The sequence below is a fragment of the Hippopotamus amphibius genome, chromosome 1, assembly GCF_030028045.1.
Source record: "Hippopotamus amphibius kiboko isolate mHipAmp2 chromosome 1, mHipAmp2.hap2, whole genome shotgun sequence".
In the NCBI taxonomy this organism is placed as follows: Eukaryota; Metazoa; Chordata; class Mammalia; order Artiodactyla; family Hippopotamidae; genus Hippopotamus; species Hippopotamus amphibius.
In genome coordinates, this window is record NC_080186.1 from 87,210,194 (window position 1) to 87,233,130 (window position 22,937).

The 22,937-nt window shown below is 36.4% G+C and overlaps 1 protein-coding gene across 2 annotated transcripts in view; it reads left to right on the forward strand.

The window, feature by feature from the left end:
- The first annotated feature begins 1,518 nt into the window (after positions 1-1,518).
- PLPPR4 (phospholipid phosphatase related 4) overlaps positions 1,519-22,937 on the forward strand; it is a 36,442-nt gene continuing 15,023 nt past the window's right edge. The window contains exons 1-2 of one of the 2 annotated variants that reach the window (XM_057749331.1): positions 1,519-1,629; positions 21,516-21,701. In XM_057749331.1, the coding sequence (XP_057605314.1) occupies positions 1,552-1,629; positions 21,516-21,701 (264 nt within the window). In that variant the 5' untranslated portion in view covers positions 1,519-1,551. The remainder of the gene's footprint in view (positions 1,630-21,515; positions 21,702-22,937) is intronic. The other variant, XM_057749326.1, reaches the window with a different exon arrangement.

Below are 22,937 nucleotides of genomic sequence, written 5' to 3' on the forward strand. Positions count from 1 at the left end.
GCAGTGAAATGTGGACATTGGTAGATCAGATTGTCCCCATGCTGCCAAAGAAATATTGGAGTATTCAATGGGCTGAATATTTGTGTCCCTTCGAAATTCGTATGTTGAAACCCTAACCCCCAGAGTGAGGGTATTTGGAAGTGAGGTCTTTGAGAGGTAATTAGGTTTAAATGAGGTCATGGGGGTGGTGCCTTTTTGATGGGATTAGTGCTTTCATAAGAAGAGATCAGAAAAGTAGCTTTCTTTTTCCTCTATGTGAGGATACAGCCAAGAAGGAGAGTCCTCACCACAGACTGACAATGCTGGCATCTTGAACTGGGACTTCCAGCTTCCATAACAGTGAGAAACAAATGTCTGTTGTTTAAGCTACGCGGGCTATATGTTTGTTTTATAGAAGCCCAAGCTGACTAAGACAGGCTAGCAATTGAAGAAATGAGTTGAAAAGTGTGGTGGGAATTGGCTCTCAGGTGCTTGAAGTGGAGACTTTGAAGACATTGGAAAAAACAAGCGGCATGTGATCATGGAAGTGGGTTATCTTAATTAGCATAATACAATGTTTTATATTTGCTGGGTTTTTTCTCCTCTATATTATTTAAGAATTTGACACTTCTATGTTGCCAAAATAATCACAAAACTGAGAAGCCAAGAACATCACCAACAAAGTCAAGGACTTAATTTGGATTGTTAATGTCTGAGAAGCGCCTCTCTTTAGGGTTCTGACTGTCACACTGACGTGGTTCTGGGGGTGTGATGATGTGGTGAGAGCACACCCTGGCTCTGGGGCTCAGTGAGGATGCCCACGCATCCGCCTCCGTGGATGCCTCACCATTCCCACACAGGCAATAGTGAATGTTTCTCAGCAGGTGAATCGATGTCCTAGGGAGCCAGGGAGTCTCCTAGTCTGAGAGTCCTCAGTGAGGGAAGTCATTCCCGGACAGCAGCCAGCTCTCAGTGAGTTCCCACCACGGCCTACTTTTCAGTATGGAATCCAAGTTTTAATTTCGCTCGGGTAGAGGTCGGTTTTCAGCTGTGGGTCAGCGCGCAAGAGCTGGGCTTCTCTCTCCAGCAATCCTGAGAGTTCCTGGAGGGATCCAGGAGGCTTCCTAGGGGGGCGTGGGTGCCTAGTCTCCTCGGCCTCGCCGCCGCTGCAGAATCCAGGGGTGCGTCCCTCTTTTCCAATTCTTGACGTCAAGCTCCGACCGCTGCGAAGGCTCGCCAGGGCGGTGGAGAGCAGAGGAGGGTGGCAGGGAGGGGAAGCCATTGCAGCAACAGCTTGGAGGAGGGAGCTGGACGTCTCCGCCGAGAAAAACCGGGGGTGGGAGCCAGAGTAGGGGAGGCAGAGGACCTGCTCGCTCTGGGAGCCACTGGGTTGCTGCAAAGAGAGGCGGGGAGAGGCGGGGGCGCTGCCTGCACCGCGCTGGCTCCAGCGGTGCCCGCGGGGAATGTGACATCAGCGGCGCCGGGCGCTTGCGGCTGGAGGAGGCATCTCGCCTCGGCTGCGCTGTGCACACCTCGCCCCGGGGAGGACGCAGACCCGGGCAGGCGGCAGGGATGTCGGCGAAGGAGAGGCCAAAGGGCAAAGTGATCAAGGACAGCGTGACCCTCCTGCCCTGCTTTTATTTCGTGGAGGTGAGTTGGCCCAGCGCCGTGGCATAATGCAGATCCTCCGGGCGGCTCCGGAGCCAGTTCGGATCCCGGACGGTGTTGGAAGCGCGGAGATCTTGCCTGGGTGCGCGCTGCTGCCCCCAAATGCCCCACGCTCCCCCTTCCCCCCCAGGCTTCTCAGGAGCTCCCCCCAGGATGCCTGGGAGCACCCGCCGGAAAGGGGTGATTGCCACTAGCGATGCCACTGCTAGGTGGCCTGCAGACGAGAGATACCTGTGTGAGTGAGTGTGGGGCTAGTGCCCTGGCCCTCCTGGACTGCCTGTGTGCACAGCGTGGTCCGTGGCCCAGAGGGGCCATGATGCCGATATTTCGCGATGTGTGTCCTCGATCTGCGAGTACCTATCTAGAACTCTGTGAGCTTTCTGTAGGAATTCAAATACACACAGCCGTGCCCGGGGTGTATGAGGGCTGGGGATGTTTATGTAGGATTAGGAATATTGATTGCTTTATTACACACACAAAAAAACAAAAAAAGCCCTTCCCCTCAAAATTACTATGGTGCTCACATCCGCTTCTAAAATTGGGTCCACGTCTCTTGATATTAATCTGTTGGCCCTTTTCCATGGCTAACAAAAATTATATGCATATACACAAATATATGTATATGTATACATATGTATATGTAGTTATGTATAGTATTTTTAAAATAAGTGACATCATCTGATTTTACATGATTTGTACAGGTGCGTTTATTCTGTGCTGAGCAATATTATAGACAAGCAGTTAACATGCAGCTGTATTAATAATGAACCTCTAACTTACCAAAATGCAGTATTTAAGGTAGGAACAATTTATGGGAGGGTTATAAAGATTGACAGTTGCAGTGATTCCATACACTGTTTCATTGCATTAGGAAGACATTTTTCAGCAAAGAGGTTTATTAAATCATAGGTGGAAAAGAGATGTGTTTGGATAGGTTTAGTGAAATCATAAGGTTTTAAGCATAAAACTATATTTTGTGTAATTAGAGCCTGGATTGCATAGATAATTATGAGACTGTTGCTGAATTATAAATATCCTTCCTTGGCCATCTTTTCAGCCAAATATGGAGGTTTAGCACTTCCAAGTACTGAGAGTAGATTCTGTATTTGATGATTGTGAGGCTTATCTGTGTTGAGGGACAGTCACTGTCTTGAAACTTGGGAGAAGAGACATTGTCAGACTGTTTTTATAGATAACAATATATGTGAGCAAGTTTCTCTCAGATCTCGCAAATTTTAAAAATGGTTTCAGTGTCAAGAAAGATATACGTGATTTGCATAAGTCTCAGAGAAATGGTGGGTGACTCCTGCATCCATGACCCATAGAAAAGAAGGAAAATATTGACATGTTTATTTTAAATAATTGATTGATTCACTTATTTTTGCCCTTCTTTTCACAAGGGATTCTGAGGCCATGGTTTAGATAATTTTGTTGGAATCTAATGAAGAGTTTTCTCAAGAAAAAAATGTGGGTGCAGAAGATTCCATGATGAAAGGGATAAAGGAATAGAGAGATAGGATCCCTGCTTTCAAGTTAAATCCTGTCAGGCCACTTGTCGCATTGCTAATCCACTGTGGTTTTGTCCAAAACACTTTCATTCATGTCTGGATCTATTACATCTGTCTAGGAGAAATCGGTTAATTGCTGGCTTCTGCCTCCAGGACAGAGCACACCTGAGGTCAGCTAGAAGCTGACCACATATGGGTTGCAGCTGTATGGCTTCAAGGATAATACTTTCACGAAAGAGGATGCAAACCAGAGAATTAAGGATGTGCCTTTAAAGAATCTATGTGTATACTTGTCAGGTACCTTTAACAGGAGCACATTATCTTTTAATCTAAAATTTTAAAAGTAAAAATGCCTCATAACACATTTGAAATGTGTCTCTAGGAACAAATAACTCACAAATGTTAATTCTTTTCCATGAGTGGAAATAGCCGAAAATCATTACCTTCACTTTGACCCATTCAGATACCCTCTACAAATTCCTTAGCAGGGCAAGCTATAGAAGAATTACTTGAAGACAATTCATGGAGTTTGAATGCACATTTATGACAGTATGTCTTGGGGGGGAACAGATTTAAAAGGGAGAGCCACAAAATTGGGTTGCAAATGATCTCTCTGAAACATAAATGCATGATGAACCACTAAAGAACCTCTAGAAAATGGGAGAAGACATTAGTACACCAATTATTTAAGCGGTTGACAGAATGCGCTACTGAACTCCTTTGGAATGACTCATTTTGAAGCCAGTGAGAATGAGCTTTGTATCTCCTTCAGAGGATGAATAAATATAGCGTGAATTAACATGTCAGTAAAATGCTCTAGAGTAATGGCACGTTGCTTTCCAACATAGTTTCCCCAGACCTTAGTAATTAAAATGGAAAAGTGAAACATGAGTGAATTTTCATCACATATCAGACCAAAGCACATATGTTAAGCCGTTTCTGTTACTTCAGACAATAATTTAAAGAACAAAAAGATGCAAAAATGACCAGAATTTGAGGAGAAAACAGGACCTAAGATTTAAGTTAGGTTCCTACCATATACCATAAAAAATAAATTCCTGACAGACCAATGATTTAAATTTTTAGCAAACAGTTAAAAAGTAAATAATAATTACAATAATAACATAGAAGTATATTTTTAGATTTTACAGTGGGAAAGGCCTTTCTTAACATATTACCAAAGTTGGAAATAATATAGGAAAAGACCAGCATATTTTACTACCATCCCGAATTTTTCTATAACAGAAGATACTCTAAAGAAAGTTTAGAGGAGAAAACAGTCTCTGGGTCTCAAGTCAGTGACACCACGGACAATTTACACTCTGCCTTTCTTCTAGGAGTTCAGGCTACTTTAGATTGCTATTTGCGATAGACATGAAATGTGAAGAAACTAACTAGGAAACTGAGGAGCAACTTTCATTCCAACCATAGGGGGCTGAAATCAAGTTAGACTGGATTATAGCAGAAAAACCTGGGCCTTAGAGACAAATTGACCTGGTTCACATACCACCTATGCCACATACTTCTTGAATAATTCTGGCCAAGTCACTTCTCTCATACCCATTTTCTACATGTGTAGTGGAAATTATGTGATGTGATATAAATATATGTATTCATATACAATAGAAATTAAAATATCCATATATCTTAGAATGTATTATGAGATTAAAGCATGAAAGACACCAGATAGCATACCTGAGCTAGAGTAGGCACTCAGGATGTATCAGTTTCTTTTGCATGGTGTCAGGGTATAGATTATATCCTATATATAACCTAAGGTGTTCAGTCACTAAAATCAAGTAGTCGTGTCCCAGTTGACCACCAAACTCCATGTTAAGCAAACATTAACGGATAGAATTAATTTTTTCTTACATCTTTGGTTTATGCTGTCAATGGTTTATGCTGATAAAGGGGTTCATGGTTGACAGCAATTAAATGTATCAATATTACATGGTGATTTGAAAAACACTCAGTGATTTCCAACACGGTACCTCAATTTATGAACAAGTTTGAAATTCAGTTTTGCGTTGCTCAATGTGGGAAAAGAAAAGTCAAGTTATGACAGGAACTCTCAAGTATATCCAAGGCTTTATCAGGTTAAACAGAAAAGAAGGTAAGAAGGAACATTCCACTGAAGAAAAGGTTTCTCTTGCCTTTAAAGTTCCACAGCACTCTCCAAATGATGGTTGTATCACTTACGGTGCAATTGCAGCTGGCAGCACACCTAGAATTAGTAAAAGGTCTTTCAACTTAATAACCCAAAAGCGTTACAATGGCCCCAACTGTGCTCAGACTCACAATTTTGTTCTCATTAATCATCCTGTTCCAAGATATGAGTTCACATTGACTCATTATGTAATACAAACAAGTGATAAATTACCTTACCCTTGAAACAAAAAAGATACAAGTTCTTAATAAATAAATGGGACAAGGTTCTTTTCATTTAAACATTCTGCTTTATGGCATACAGTTTTATTACTAATCTAATGTTTACTTTATGGAGATAAAAGAACTGTGTTTGACCTATATGCAAAGATATCTTTATAGAGCTATAGATGCAGATAATTTGAAATTTCTTGTTTATCATACATACACACACACACACACACACACACACACACACACACAGAGGCATGCACAAACACAGAGGGAGTAGGAATAGCCTCTCTCTCCACTGAATGTAAAATAACTGTACCTGAAGTATTATAGATTCAAAATATTTTAAACACAGACTTGAAATTACACAGGAAGTTTTCACTAATTTGAATATTGTACTTAACAATGGATATGTTTCAGGATTTGTTAATGCAGGTTAATTACTACAGTTTAGGGTCAGTAACTAGACATTGTATTCAGGAATAAAAGCCATCATTTCTCTGTTACTGTCCTGCCTGAAGAAGTTCAAAAAGCCTTTGAGCAAAGACACCCCTGTTAGCTCAGTCTGAACGTCATGCCTAGACATTATGGTGTCTCAACAGAACCTTAATATGTTTTTTCCCCCAATGGAAAGTGCCCACTGTTTCTTAATTGTAGCAAACATTAATTCACAAGATTTCTGTTTTAGCTCAAGATCTATGTGAAAATTATATAACTCATATGATCTTGCTGGGAAGTATAGCTAGCTGATCTCCTTTTACATAAACTTTAGCATCGGTAGGAAGCACGAAATGACAACATTTCTGCATCTCACTTACCAAAATAGTAGGTGTAGGTTTTTTTCCCTTTCTAGATGGCATAGATAGTCCACTCAAAAAAGTAGTCCAAACCCTGCTAATAGAGACAAGCTGACAAATCTTTCCTCCTCTTTTAGGGGCACAATGTGCAAAGTCTTTTGGTAAAAAAAAAAAGGAAGTAGAGACGACCCTAGAGTCCTAAGTTTCAAAGAGACTAAATGAGGACATTTCCACAAATACCGAGACCAAGTATTGAACATAGAATCTGTTGTTAGGGAATTCTATACTATTCCTAGGCTCCCTCACTATCTTCCTGTGCCTTCATGGTCAAATCACTCATAGTAATCTTTGTCCTACTTTCCTCTAGTAGGAAAAAAGTGGGTGCCGTCTACCAATCTCAAAGGGATATTAATAATAATAATAATAACAACAAGGAATAGTCAATTTCAAGGCTCCTTTATATGACAAACCCTGTATACATTATCTTTCACCCTGAGAACTGCCTTAGAAGGTGGTATTATTTGTATTAAGGTAATATCAAGAAGGCATTATTATCCTTATTTTTTAAATCAGCAGATTGTAACTCAAAGAGCTAAATGTCTTTCTGGGGACACAGCAGTTAAGTGAAGGAGCCACAGTTTGGGTGCTTGTCCATCTCCATCTCCCGTTTGCACTACCATTACCCCCACTCCACCTCACATATGACTCTAATAATAATGCTGAACTTAATGAGGGAGTGGGATGGGGAGACCTGTCTCTGCTGTGACTTGGCTAGCTTTGTGGTATCTGAAGGCAGGTATGCGGAAGATGTCTTGTTGGGGTTCTGTCTGAGTTGTGGAATAGAGTTTTTTCTTCATTCAGCTACTGAACTTGGCTTTGTTAGTGCTATCTCCTCCTTAGAGTAACTGATTTAATTCTGATACGGATGTGTAGATGTGTAGATGGCACAATGACTGTCTACCTGAAAAGATACTTCCTTTGGGAAAGCACACATGGTACCCATGAGGCTCCTGCAGAGGGAGACTGAATGCAGAGCTATGGGTGGAGCGAGAGGGAAGTGTTGGAACTGAAATAAAGTTTAGAAAAGTAGACTGTGTAGGTCTATGAGAATCAAAGAGTGTGGAGGAAAGAATTCCGAAGAGACTGGAAACAGAGAGAGGCCAGGCCAAGGAGGATTAGGAGAAAACACATAAGAAAAATAGAAGATAGGAGTGAAGGGCTTGTGGGTCATGGGCATCTAATGTGTGTGCGAGCCATGGAGATGCCTTTAGGTTTCTGAGTTGTCTAAGCTGGCTTGTTCAATAAAATGCATGTAGGGCACAATTGTTACTGTTTACTTTGGGGATGTGGTACAGATACAGTCACAAAGGTTTCCTCTCAGCATGTGTATACATCACAGGCGATTTCTCAAGCAGCCTCTCAACGACAACAAAAATAGGTGAGGAAATGTCTTGTTACAGAATTAAGCCTAAGAAAGTTATGTACTCCAAGAACATTTGCTTTGATTCTTCTACCATGAATGAGAAAATCGTGGCTTGAAAAGGTTCACTGAGTTATCTAAAAACACACTATGGCTAATATCAGATGAGAATGGAGCCTGTCTCCAGACTCCTGTTCTCATGCTCCTTCCTAATTATGCTATTTCTAGAATTCCTTACATTAGAGAGTTTCCCCATAGATTATAACACTTAAAATGCAGGTCATTCTAATTCTACAGATGAAAAAATTGTGCTGGCTCTTTGAAAGTTATATCTAAATACCTTTACATATTTCATAATATTATGTTGCATAAAACACGCTAAAGCAATTATGAATGGATCTTCTGCTTTTCCAAATTTGTTTGGCTCTTTGAAAAGCATGGTTATAGCTAAAAATCATGAAATTGGAAGTGGTATTTTTCTTTATCATTACCTAATTGTCTACCTATAATTTCACAATTACTGCTCTGGATATGAGGTCTCTGACCGACATTAAAGGAAAGTGGAAACATTGGAAGGAGTGAAGATACAATTTACAACATCAGTATCAAAATAACTGACTTTTCTTTTACAGTTTAATGTCATTTTTATATACATTATGTCATTTGATCCTTTAAATACAACTGAGGAGTATTTACTCTGTTTTACAAATTAAGTAACTGAGACTCATGGAGGTCCAAGAACTTGCCTAAAACCCGTGCAGTGCTCTTCTCCCCTGTTGGCCACAAGGAGAAAAATGTTTGTATTTAAACTGTGAATTGTCTAATTATGAACATCTCAGCTTTCTTTGGTTTCTTCTAGAATTAATTAGCTGAGACATGTACTTCCAGATAACTATGGAATGGAGTCATTTCCTCACAGTGAAGTGAACCTTGGAATGTGAAAGTCGAGGACAGAAATGCTAAGTTTGACACAATTAAAGTCGAGGTGTTTTTCCTGTCAGTAATTAGCTACTGAATCACTTGCCTCTTAGGTCCATCACTATTTGGTTGTTTTTAATCACAAAACATTTACGTTAATCAACATAAAGGAAGATAATTGCTTTCTTATTTGCTATCATAAGATGGCTTCCGTACATTCTTCTGAAGCTGACATTAGACCATTGAGGTATAAATTACAGAGAAGGAGAAATACAGGTAATTAAAAACAGTGTGTGTTCAGGAAAAGGAAAACAAGGTATCATACATTTAGGGGACTGTTGTTTGGGAGTGAGAATCACAGAAATATATGGGGATGTGTTGTCTACAACTTAGTGTCCTCACCAAAGCCTGGGCTGTAGGAGTGCCTTAGCGGTAAACCCACCACTTAATAAGGTTCTATTCATGCTTCAGAAACTGGGCCTTCATGGATAGTCTAAGAGAGAACAATTTTATATTCAATACACTCCAAAAATGGGTGCCAAAGTAAAATTCCAGGATGTATTCTGTTTGTACTTTCATGAAAACTCATTTATTTATTGAATATATTTATTGCTTATTACATGCCTTTTGGTTAAACTAATGGAAATAATATGGAATCATTACTGGCATACTTCCTAATCTATAGTAGGATTTCAATAAAGTTTCACTGAATGGGTGGAGTAAAACAAGACTGTTAGTTATAAACAAAATTTTTCCTTAACTTTCCTTTCTCAGCTAGTGGAGACATTTGTATATGTAAAATAAGTGGTGATGAAGGTCAAGATTAAATCAGTCTCCAAGTTCTGTGAGTCCTCATTTCTTAATTATAATTATGCTAATTTTATGACCAAGAGTGTACCTATGGATTATTTGAGATTTGAGACTTCAAAGACAAACCTCATTTAAACAAAAGACCTATAGTTTTAATTTTCATAGAAAATTAGTTTAGTTACATAAGGTATGCATGCCAGCAAAGACGATTTTTTTGTGGCTATGGTAGAACAACTTATTTGATATCAATTTTTAGTAATAAAATGTGCTTCTTTGTCAGATATACTTGTATCCCATATTGCATTGTATTTGTTTTATATATTTGTTAGTGACTTTTTGACGCATCTCACAATGAAACACATAATATGATCATATTTAATTTAATCACACCTTTAAGATGCTGGAAAATAAAAGTTGTTAATGTCCCACATTAACAGCCCCCCTTCAATATCTCTTATATTCATCAATCCCTTTCACAGATATATTCAAATAAATAAGGTACCTTAAGCAGCCTTGGAGAATCTTAAGGTGGGCTCATAATGTGCATTTAAGTATAATCTAAGTATCTAAGAGGCAAGCTTGGAATAAGAGAGTGATTCCTGATACATTGTTAAATTCTCATCTCTGAAAGTAGGTTAGAAATCCCTTCTCTGGATAATTTATGGGTCAAATGAAATATATCAGGCACATAGTATACACTTGATAAATGTTTGTTAGATAAATTAATTATTACATAATAGAAAATACAAATTTTTATAGTGCTTAAATAAAATGGTTTATTTGCAGCAACATGGTTGGACCGAGAGATTATCATTTTAAGTGAAGTAAGTCAGAAAAGAAAAAAAATACTGTATGATATGACTTATATCTGGAATCTAAAAAGGTATATACAAATGAACTAATTTATGAAACAGAAATATACTCACAGACTTAGAAAACAAATTTATGGTTACCAAAGGGGATAGTGGGGTTGGGGAGGGAGATAAATTAGGAGTTTGGGATTAGAGATACACACTACTAAGTATAAAATAGATAAGCAACAAGCACCCACTGTACACCACAGGGAACTCTACTCAATCTCTTATAAAAACCTATAATGGAAAAGAATCTGAAAAAGAACATATGTATATGATATATATATATCTTATATACATATATAACTAAATCACTTTGCTGTACACCTGAAACTAACACAACATTGTAAATTAACTATACTTGAATTTTGAAAGTGGTTTAAAAAAAAGAGTGATGGAAACTAGATTTTGAATAAACTTTGAAGTTACAATAAAATAAAATGGTTTAAGGACAAATTTGATACCTTAATTTAGTAAACAACTCAAAAAAAGTAATTTAAAAATACTGATTTCTCTAACTGAACAATTTATGTGTACATAACATAAGATTGTCAAATTAAATCTCAAAATCAGATATTTGTTTCTCTTTTTCCATACCTCAAGTACAGAATTTTTAGTTAATTCTATTTCTCTGACATTATTGCAATGACAATTTTTTTCCTTAGTCCCTATTTTGATTGATATTAAGAAATATGTGTTGGATCTCAAAGGTACTATGTATTCTTTCATAAGATTGTTCAGGTCAAAATATATATGCTTTTTGTATGTGAATAAAATAATCCCACTAATAATTAAAATACTATTTAATCTGAGTTTATTAAGATCTTACTTTTTTTTAGGAGACATCAAAAATGTATGCACAGTACCACTCACAGCAGAAATTGTAGGGTGACATAGTATATAAAGAAAAAAATGTACATTATATTAATTTATTTTCTGCTATTTCTCAATTTCTTTGGGAAGGTAAGATCAGTGGTAAAAATTTTTAGCAAGAGGTGCTGGTATAATGACTACAAACATGAACTCAGGTGATAGATTTCTTGAGATTATAATCTAGCTAATAAACTGTATAATGTGGCACAAACCATGCAATTTTTCTGTGTTTCAGTTGCCTCCTCTGTAAGATGGGGATAATCATAGTACCTTCATCAGAACAGTGTTGTGAAGATTGGATTAGCTCAGAAATGTAAAAGTATGAACTTTAAATGGTACCTGGCAGATATTAGTAGCATTAAATTGTGATTCATATCCATGTTTCTAAGACAGGTATATGTTCTAAGGTAAAGAAATTACAGCTGTAAGGCAAGATTTCAAAGCAACTACTTTTAAGAATTGAAACGCAGTTCCCCAGCCTTAGGTCTTAGTCTGTAATTAGGTTTGAAGAACAAAATGCTTTCCAAGACAATACACATAGTACTTGTGTCTAATTATGTAAGAGGATCAAATCAGGACCTGAGGTTAAAGCTGGTGACTACAAAGCTTACAACTCCAAGCCTAATGCTGGATCAATATTCAGGTAATAAGACAGCCACACACCATTATTTTTACACTTTCCTGCTAGATCATTGAGTGATTGTAATTAGTCTTTTTAGAGCTGTAAAGATGTAATTTATATTTGGGCATAAAGACATAGAACACATTTTTCCCGTTAAACCTAACATATATATTAGATCTGTTTGCTCTTCCCTATTAATTACCATTGCTATTTGGAGGACTCAATTTGAGCTTCTTGTGTTCTTTAATGTTAAAAAAAAATTATTAGAATTCTAGAAATACACAGTAGGAACATTTTCTATGGTAGAAGTAAAAAAGGATCTTTTAACTTGGGGATTTTTCTTTTATCATGTTGACTACAATATAAGAACTGTGTAAACATTTGACATTTCTGTTCAAATCATCCATACATGCATTAATTTGGTACATTGAGGGTACCCAGAATGTCAGGTCCTCCCCTAATACTAGGCCCCAGGGATAGAGACGTGAATGAGACAATTTCCCTGTTCCCAAGTGTCTTTTCATTGAGTAAGAGAGAAAAGTGAAGGAACAACTGCCATCCCATGTGACAATTGCTATGACAGAGGTATTCATTGGGCCATCTCTGTGCAGTTTAAGAAAGCGAATCCAAAGGAAACACGACAGGAAAGCATCTGGAGCTTGAAATGTGCCCAATTCCTGATATTTAATATTAGAAGTCATTCACTAGAGAAAACAGAAGTGAAGATGAAAGCAGACCACATCCAAGATATAATTAAAGTTTCTTGAGATATTACCAAAAAAATTAAAATGACATTGGAGAAAACTGCACAGGAAAGAACATACAAGGCCTTGGAATACCACATAATTAAGAGCGTGATTCGAAATTACCTGCCACCCCTTCGCTCTTGATGCCATTAAACCCCTTGTACACATGGCCATCTCTCACTTCTGTCCTTTAAACTGGCATTTCCCCTGAAGCCTGGGGCTATTCTTTCCTGAAAAGCACCAGATGAGTGCCAGATGGCGATGGTGACATGTACCAAAGTGGCAGCAGAGTGTAGTGGGACTTCTGCTTCCAGGAATTTAACAGATCAGATTGTAAGCCATTCATGCTGTTTACCTTACCTGGAGCAGGGTCTTCGCCTTAAAATGCATCTTAAAATTCCCAGGAAGGTTGTGAGTATTAAATTAGATAATTTATGGGGAAATGTCTAAATAAAAAGTCAATAAATGTACTTTTCTTTTTATGTAAGAGGTGTTCAATAGATTCAGTAACAAAGTGAAACGAGCTCTAGAAAGGATAGGTATTAGATTTAAGCAAAAGAAGCAATTTTCATGTTTGAGTGATAGGAAGTCTGCAGAGAAACTGTTTAATAAGAATCTTTAAGAGTTAAGAGCAGGGAGGCTTTTTTCAAACTGTACCCACCCTCTGCAACACTCTCTTCCCATTTGGGAATTGCAGCCGTTGCAGCAATGTCGAGAGGGAAACCATTCTGAGACCTGTGAGCAAAGCAGTTTAGAGCATGTTTCCTGGACTTAGGCACCTGGGTAGGAATCTTAGTGCTCCCACTCACCGGCTTTGTCACCATTGGCCAATTTATGTGACCTATCTCTGTCTCAGTTTTCTCATTTGTAAATTGGGGATACCGATAGATTGGTGTAGATTGAATGCAGCAGTCTATTATAGTATCTGGCACCTAAGTCCTCAACACGTTTTCTGTCTTACTAAGAAATTGTCCATGTTTTCTGTTTATTTAATAGTAGTGTCCTGGTTTCTTTCAATTAAATTCAGCAAATATTTTCTGGGCACTCACAATTTTCAAAGCACTGTGTGAATTACAAAGCGCTCAATTTGCAGTACCAGATCTTAAGACAAGGGCTGGTAATACACAAACAACTACAATCCAAGGCAGGCTAACAGGTCCCAAAGTAAAGATATATATGGAGTACATGAGGCAGAATCTTCAGTTCTGGATGGAGACCTTGGAGAAGATTTAGGGAGAAAAAAATTATGTGATCTCAACTTTTATGAGGACAGCTTTTATGGGAAAAAATGTGAAAATGTAAAGCAGAGATTAGAACATGTCTGTTTGGGACAAGCGTAATGGGAACATAGGTGTTCGTGGGTTGAGAGAGTGGAAAGTAGGTACAGAGCAAAATTAAATAAGAAAGGCAGTTTGAGGCTATAATACAAAAGGTCATTCTAGGAAATTTGCACTTTATTTTGTAATTAGTGTGGTGCTAGTAAAGGCATGATTAGATGTGAATTCTAGAAAAGTTAGCCTGGAAGTATTGTGGAAGATAAATTATAGACAGAATAGAGAAAAAAAATATAATACATTATATTTGGTAGTGAGACTGTGAAAGAAATGTGAGGAATGTTTCTTTACATCATGACAGGACATGCAGAATTCTAGAACCAGATGGCAATGTAAGAAGCCCCTCATTTCACTGATGACAAGTAAGACCCAGGAAGGTTAAGTGACTTGCTCCAAATCCCAGAAGCTAGTGGAATAAATGAGGGGAGAAACTGGATTTTGCTGGTTCTGAGGCCAGCATTGATTTTCTTTAATTACACTGCCCTGTTTTAATTTGTATCTATGCATATCACATAAGCTGCATCTGTTCTATTTGTGAAAACTAGATTTTTAGACCTTGAATAATGCTATAGACTCATTCTGACCTGCTCTTAATGATAAATGTTAGTGTGCTTTTTATAATCTATATAGTTAACCTAAATATGCTACAATTATGGTGAAGTAGTTTTAAAAAACATAAAGCTCTATACTATATTATTAGTTATCATTATTGTCAATATTTAAAGGAAACATTTATCTGTATTAGCTACAAAGCAAAAAATACTAAGGAATATCATTAAAGATTGCACTGTAGGAAATGGAAAATTCTATCATCACTGTGTTGACCTATGACAATGTGCTTATTGGACACCAACTTTAATAAAATTACTTTGATCTGCTAATATTTCTTCCAGTTTGAATTTCATTTGAATGTAATGTATTAATATTTTAAATTTCACATTTTATATGATTTGGGGATACTTATCAGAATTAATTCCAAGTTTCCCATTTAAAATTTGTTATTAATATAAAAATGTTCTTTTCCTCTTAGATTATCTCTTGCATATGAGTGGTAAGAATATACCACTCATTATATTCTTTGGTTCTTGTGACATAATTCATATCAAAACAAAGTTAATGTAACTTTGAAATTTCCTGTGCAAGTGTTCTTCAAAAATGAAGGTGATGTTGTTTAAACCATCCTGTATCAATGGCTTGCAGCTTTCTACCTGCAGCCTTGGACTCTCTTTAGCCCCAGATTAGCATCTTACTCTTTTCTTAATACTTTGATAACTAAGAGGCATCTCAATCTTAATATTTCCAAAACAAAACCTTAGATTGCTCCTACTCAAGCTTCTCCCAGCCTTCCCCATCCCAGTAAATGACACCCCCAGCCCAATAGCTCAAGCCCCAAATTTTTGAAATCCACCTTTACAGTTTCTCTTCAATAACCAACACATCAAGTCTTGTCATTTTTGTCTCCAAAGTTATATGCAGAACCTACCACCTTCTCTGCACCCTAGTAAAAGCTGCCATCATCTCTTGCCTGGATTACTGCAATTGCCAACCATCCACTAGCAGGTGAACTCCACAAGTGCAGGGACTTTTCTCTATTTTGTTTGCTGTTATATTCCTCACCCTTAGAGCGGTGCCTAGCACATACTAGGCACTCGACAAGTATTTGTTGGGTTTTGAAGAGCCTTCTAATTTTTACCCTGCTTCTACCTTTGACCTATCACAATCATTCTCAACCCAGCTGTCAGAGTGATGTGATCTTTGTAAAATATATTTCAAGTCTTTACTACACTTCTGCTTAAACTCTCCAAAGTTATTTCCAAACGTACTTTGAATGAATAAAATACTAACTCGTGACATGACCTTCAATTCTCTGTAAAGTCTGGTCCCAAATCCATCTCTCTGTCTTCATTTTATATCACTTCTTCCTTTTGACTGTGCCTCTTACCTGGTTTTTATATGGTTAGTTCATTCTTGCCCACTCAAGTCTCTGTTTAAATGATACCTACTTAGGTAGGTCTTCCTTGATCTAAAATAGCAATCCAGGCACTCAATTACCATAGTCCCCTGTTTTATCTTCCTTATAATATATGTTCTTCCTAATATTATAATTTTTAATTTTTTATCTGCCTTCTTTAGCAAGAATGAAATATTCATAAGAATAAGGACTTTGTCTTTTATCATAGCTGTATTCCCAGGATGTAGAACAATGCCTGAAACTAGTAGGCTTCAATAGATATTTGTTGAATGAATAAATAAATGAGCCACGAATATCATATATGGTAATTGACCCCCTGTGACTATGATCCCACCAGTTTGTGAGTATCCAGAAGACTATGAATTTACCATGGTTATGAAAAATGGAAAGAATGGAATTGTCATGTCTGTAGGCTGAGAGCAAGTGAACTCCCTGAATGAGAAGTAAAAGTTTGTTATTATCAAGATGCTAAAAACAAGTAAGATATCTGACTTAGATAAAATGTCGATAGATTCCATAAAATTTTTCACTAACAATCTATACCTCATATTTGTCTTTTTCAAATTGGCATCAGAAAAATCAATATTATCTAACATGCCATCTTTTGAAACACATTTCGTTTCCCCTGCTCTCTAAAACTGTTATAATTTTCTTTTTAAAAATTGCTCTATTACTTTTACTCACAAGTTCCTTAGCAGAGGATAATTATAAGAATCAATCTTTTCTTTCTGAAAACCATCTTCCTAATCTTCAGATAATCTCCCTTCTCTGTATTGGTGCATAAAAGTAGCATGGTTCACACTTTTTTCTTGGCTACAACATAACTAGAGAATAAAATTCCTAATGCCTGACTATATAGAACTTTCAAAATCTCTTTTTAAATCTCATTTTAAATGCAATCAAAAGATGTATGTATGATTGTATTATATATATATCATTTCTAAATCTATGCCAAAGCTAGCACATACCGTCTTAAATTTCTTGCATTCAAAAGAAAGTTGTTGTTGAGTACTTCAAAAGATAAAAGATACCTTTGAAAGGCAAGTATGTTTGAAGCAAACATGTCCTTTAATCCATCACACTGGCTGGTCGTAAAATACAGAATAGGAAAACAATGTCTAAAGTTACTTTTTCCCCAAATATTATAAACATTTTATTCAAATCCCTTTTCTTAAAAATCAAAATTAATGTAAAAGACAAATAATAAAAGATGCTTTTTTTTAAAATCAGAGAAATAAACATCAAAAGAGAAGAAAAATATGATTTTTATTTTGAAAACAGGTGAATGTCTTGAAACATACTTCAATAGAACTAAAAGACATTAATATATAGAAAATACATGGATAAAAAACTGGAAAAATTGTCAGTTTCAAGGAGGCTAATGTCTGAAAGGACTAAAATACATATTAATGAAGGAACTTATTTTCACTCATATATTAATTTACTGTATGCATGAATATATATTTGAAAGACACTATGATGTGTATTATTAGTTTAAATATTGAAATGAGTAAGCTCAGCCCTCTATCTCAAGGAGATTTTCAGTTGGGAAGCAGGACAAAGGCTATAACTAATCTATACCAGATAATTATAATAAAGAACAGTGCGGAGAAATTTCCTAAAAAGAAGTACTGGAGAATAAAGAAAGAGGAAATTACTCTCAAAAAGGATTACCAAGTAAGGCAAGTGAAAAGGTGACATTTGATGAATATATTATTGTTAATAGTTATAACAGCAACAACATCAACAATAACATTTACAAACTAGTCTTCACTCCAGGTATTGTTGAATATGACTTGTAATATTTAATTTAATCCTTTAAACTGCCTATGATGGTGGTACTAGCAATGTACTTGTTTCATAGATAAGAAAACAGGTTTAAGAAAATTGTTTCCAAGGTCATACTGGTAGTGAACAGAAGAGCTTATTTTCAAAGAACCTCCTAGGTGACTTGAAAACCGTATGGCCTCACTAGATTCACTACATTATATGGAATTCTGAGTGTCTCTCCCCATTTATACACACACTCCACACACACACACACAGAATAGCACTTTAATTCTGTGGCTGTATCATATCTTCATTGGCACAGTTGAGCAGATTCTGAAGTAATCCACAAAATTCAATGATGAAGAATGTCTGTACTAGGGAAGATTTACTTAATTTTTAGATTTACCAAACTCTTAAAGTTTTGTTCACCTTTCTATAGAAGATATCAAACTCACTTTACTAAGGTATGAGCATTTAAAAAATGAGGCGATCACATGTTATCTGGGTGATGTCAAAGGTCTCAAATCTGATTCCTTCTAAAGACCTAAAATATGAACTAATGGCATCAAGGAAAGAATGTAGATCACCAACTCTGATTAAATGTTTAACATTCAAATTAATGAAGGGAATTTTATCTAAATGTATTGAAACCATATTTCGAAGATAATGTTTATGCTATGTGATACACATTTTTAACTACACATTTGCAAATAGAAACTCTTCATTAAACAGAACTGTGGGCTAAACAGTAGTGCTAGTCTTTGATGCTAATTGGATTTCATTATCCTAAAACTCTACTCCCAATTTTGGAAAGGAAGCACAGAGTAGCGGTTAAGTAGCAGCTACAATTCATGTATTCAATATTGTGCCTAGTTTAGGTTTAGCAGACAAACTAGAAGGTGGCCAGTGAAATTAGAATTTCAGATAAACAACAAATAATTTTTAGCATAAGTATCTCCCAAATATTGCATGGGGCACACTTACACTAAAAATGATTACTTATCTGAAATTCTAATCTCATTGAGTGACCTGTATTTTCATTTGCTAAATCTGGTAACTCTAGTCTAGCTATTATAATGAATTAATATTTACTCACTTATTCAATTAGTCATTTATCAACAAGTATTATTGCTTCATTAAATTATTAAATGATATATTGCATGCCTACCATGTGCCAGGAACAATTCTATGCCTTGGGGACACAACAATAAATAACACTGGCAGACTCTCACTTCATGGAGCATGTATTTCAGTGAGAGATGGGGGAAGAAGAAAAATAAATAAGTGAAGTATTAAATCGACAAGACAATTTCAGTTAATGATAAATGTCATGAATAAATCAAGCAAGATGATAAGGATTTAGAGGGAAAGGTGGATCAATGACTACCTTAGATAGTACAGGAAGTCATCATTAAAGGATGAGGAGAAGCCAGTCAGACAAAGAGCTGGGGGAGAGCACAAAGGAAGAAAAAACAGCAAATGCAAAAAACCCTTGACTGTTACAGAAAAGTAGTGAAGACCATAGGACTACATCAAACTAAAAAGTTTCTGCACAGCAAAGGAAACCATCAAAAAATGAAAAATACCAAATAGGAGAAAATATTTATAAATCATATATCTTATAAGGGGTTAATGTCCAAAGTATATATAAGGAACTCATACAACTTCATAGTAAACAAACAAACAATGCAAAAAACAAAAACAAACAAAAAAACAAGCAATTTGATTATAAAATGGGCAGAGGAGCTGAATAGACAATTTTCCCAAGAAGACATATCAATGGCCAATAGGCATACGAAAAGATGCTCAATATCACTAATCATGAGGGAAATGTATATTAAAACCACAATGAAATACCACCTCACACCTGTTAGAATGGCTATCATCAAAAAGACAAGAAATAACAAGTGTTGACAAGAATGTGGTGAAAAGGGGGAGTTTCCTTGCAAAACTAAAAATAGAATTACCATATGATCCAGGAATCCCACTACTGGGCATACACCCAGAGAACACCATAATTAGAAAAGACACATGCACTCCAGTGTTCATTGCAGCACTGTTTACAATAGCCAGGACATGGAAGCAACCTAAATGTCCATCAACAGATGAATGGATAAAAAAGATGTGGTAAATATATACAATGGAATATTACTCAGCTGTAAAAAGTTATGAAACTGGGACATTTGTAGAGACATGGATGGACCTAGAGACTGTCATACAGAGTGAAGTGAGTCAGAAAGAGAAAAACAAATATCGTATATTAACACATATGTGTGGACTATAGAAAAGTGGTACAAATCAGCTGGTTTGCAAGGCAGAAATAGAGACACAGATGTAGAGAACAAACATATGGACACCAAGCGAGGAAAGCGGGGAAGGTTGGGGGGAAATGAATTGGGAGATTGGGATTGCCATGTATACATTACTAATAAGAAAAAAAATACCAAATTGTACACTCTAAATATATGCAATTTATTGTATGTTAACTCTACCTCAATAAAATTTCTTAAATAAAGTAAAAATTAAAATTAAAAAAAAAAAAAAGAATGTGGTGAAAAGGGAACCGGTATGCACTGTTTGGGAATGTAAGTTGGTGCAACCACTATGGAAAACAGTATGGAAGTTCCTAAAAAATTTAAAATAGAACTAACATATGATCCAGCAGTTCCACTTCTGGGTATTTATCCAAAGAAAACTAAAACACCAACTGAAAAAGATATCTGCCCCCACTATGTTCATTGCAGCATTGTTTACAGTAGCCAAGACATGGATGCAACCTGTGTCCATCAATGGATGAACCGGTAAAGAAAATGAGGTACATGTATACAATAGAATATTGTTCAGCCTTCAAAGAGAAAGAAATATTGCCATTTGGGACAACATGGATGGACTTATAGAGCATTATGCTAAGTGAAATAAGTCAGCCAGAGTAAGACAAATACAGTATGATCTCTTTTATATGTGGAATCTAAAACAATAACAGCAATAAAAAACCAAATTCATAGACACAGAGAACAGATTGGTGGTTGCCAGAGATGGGATTTGGACGGTGGGCAAAATGGGTAAAGGAGGTCAAAAGTTACAGATGTTCAGTTATAAGACAAATCAGTCCTGGGGATGTAATATACAGTATGGGGACTGTAGGTAATAATACTCTATTGTATATTTGAAAGTTGCTAAGAGAGTGATCTTAAAAGTACTCATTGTAGGAAAAAAATTGTAACTATGAATAATGATGGATGTTGACGAAACTTATTTTGGTGGTCATTTTGCAATATATACAAATATTGAATCATTACGTTGTACACCTGAAACTAATATACTGTTATATGTTGATACATCTCAATTATTTCTCAAAACAAAAGTGAAGACCCATTGGATAGTAGTAGGTAGGGGACTGGGGAATAGTATAAATATGGTATAAAAAGACATAAGAAACTTAAGCAAGAACCGGATCATGTAGAAAGTTGCATTCCATGGTGTGACATTTGGATTTTATTCACGAAGAATGAGACCCACTGGAGTAATTAAAATGGGGGGTGATATGACCTAAAAGATTTTCAGAATATTTGGGATGCTGGGTAGAAAATGGATAGATGGGGTGGGGAGGGTAAGCGTGAAAATGGAACAGCATTTAAGAGGTAATCCAAGAGCAAAGGTGAGGCATGACATGGGTTCAGAGCAGGCTAGTGATAGAGGTGGATGAATTGGAGCTTTATTTTAAAGGCAGAAGCAATAGTAAGTAGGAATGATTTTAATTCTGAGATCAGAGAGGAACAGTGAAAGGGAAAAATACACGTTTCTTATTTCACACTATGTATGGCCTGTGCATAAGAATAAATTGATCTCCTGTGTCCTTCATTCTCAGTTGCCTATATTGGCATCATCGGTGGTTAGCCTGTATTTCCTTGAGCTCACGGATGTCTTCAAACCTGTGCACTCTGGCTTCAGCTGCTATGACCGCAGCCTTAGCATGCCGTACATTGAACCCACCCAGGAGGCAATTCCATTTCTCATGCTGCTTAGCTTGGCTTTTGCCGGACCTGCAATTACGGTAAGATTGCCCCCAAATTCTGTTTGTCAGTCCCAGAAGACTAAGAATGACCACATTTATGTCATAAATGGGTTAAAAGTAAACAAAAAAATTTCTGAAACCCTTCCTCATTAATGTATTTTTCATGTGTTCATCTTTCATCTGAAGTGTGGGAAACTGTGGGGAAGAAACAAATAATTTGTTTAGTCTATCCAACAGACTTTCTTCTCAAAAGTGCATGTTGCTATCCCTTTTTACCAGGGTAGCACTTTTTATTGATTCTGAGCACTGGGCATCCACAACTATACAGTAAAGAGGGCGCAACTCACATTCCTGCCCCACACACAAAATAAAATGCTTTAGAATCAGAAGAAGCACTTGCATTTTAAAATACGTAACATAAAGAAATGCCCTAATCTACTGAAATTGAATTAGAAACATAATTGTTTTTAGTTTGCTAACATACACACGGTGAATAATACACTTTTCAATAAATTCATTAATAGATAGCACTGGCCTAGCTTGTACACCATCTCTTATGTCCCCAGAATCTACCTAAAGGACGTGAAACGTGTTTCAGGGTTAATACTTATTTCTAATAGTAGGAAATCTTACTTTACTTTTATCATGCTCATGAACGCAAAGGAAGTGGTTGGTAAATAAAAAGCTGTATTTGAATGGAGTTTTCATTAGATTCTAACGAATTGGTCTATTCTGGTTCAGTACAGTAGCAGTTTTAGACAAGTATCTGCATAGACCTATACTTTTATATAGCTGTGGATTTGTCTTTGTTTTTTTAATTTCCCTGTATTAAATAATCATAACATGCTATTTACACTATAAATAAATTATATAAAATATTCTCAGAAGATAAAACTGGAACTTAATTTTCCCTAGAACGTTATCATGAGTCTCAAAATACTTTGTAAGTAAATGAGTTATTTGAACTTCAGTAACTCTAGGGTGACTGGAACTATTAAGGATGTTCTTAGAAGCAGCTGAGACTCAGACTAATAAAACATATTAAAAGTGTAATATCACTCAGAATAACAGCATTTTTTCATCATTCCTCTAATGACATAAAAAATCTATACCATCCAGTCATTTGACAAAAGCAAAAAGAATCTATGCTTTAAATCTAGTTGACCAGAAAGCATTTCTCCTAGTTGGAATGTAATACAGAGATTTATTGTAATTGGTATATTTGAAGTAAAACACATTAAATACTGTACAAATGTTTGTGATTCTGCTGAAAAG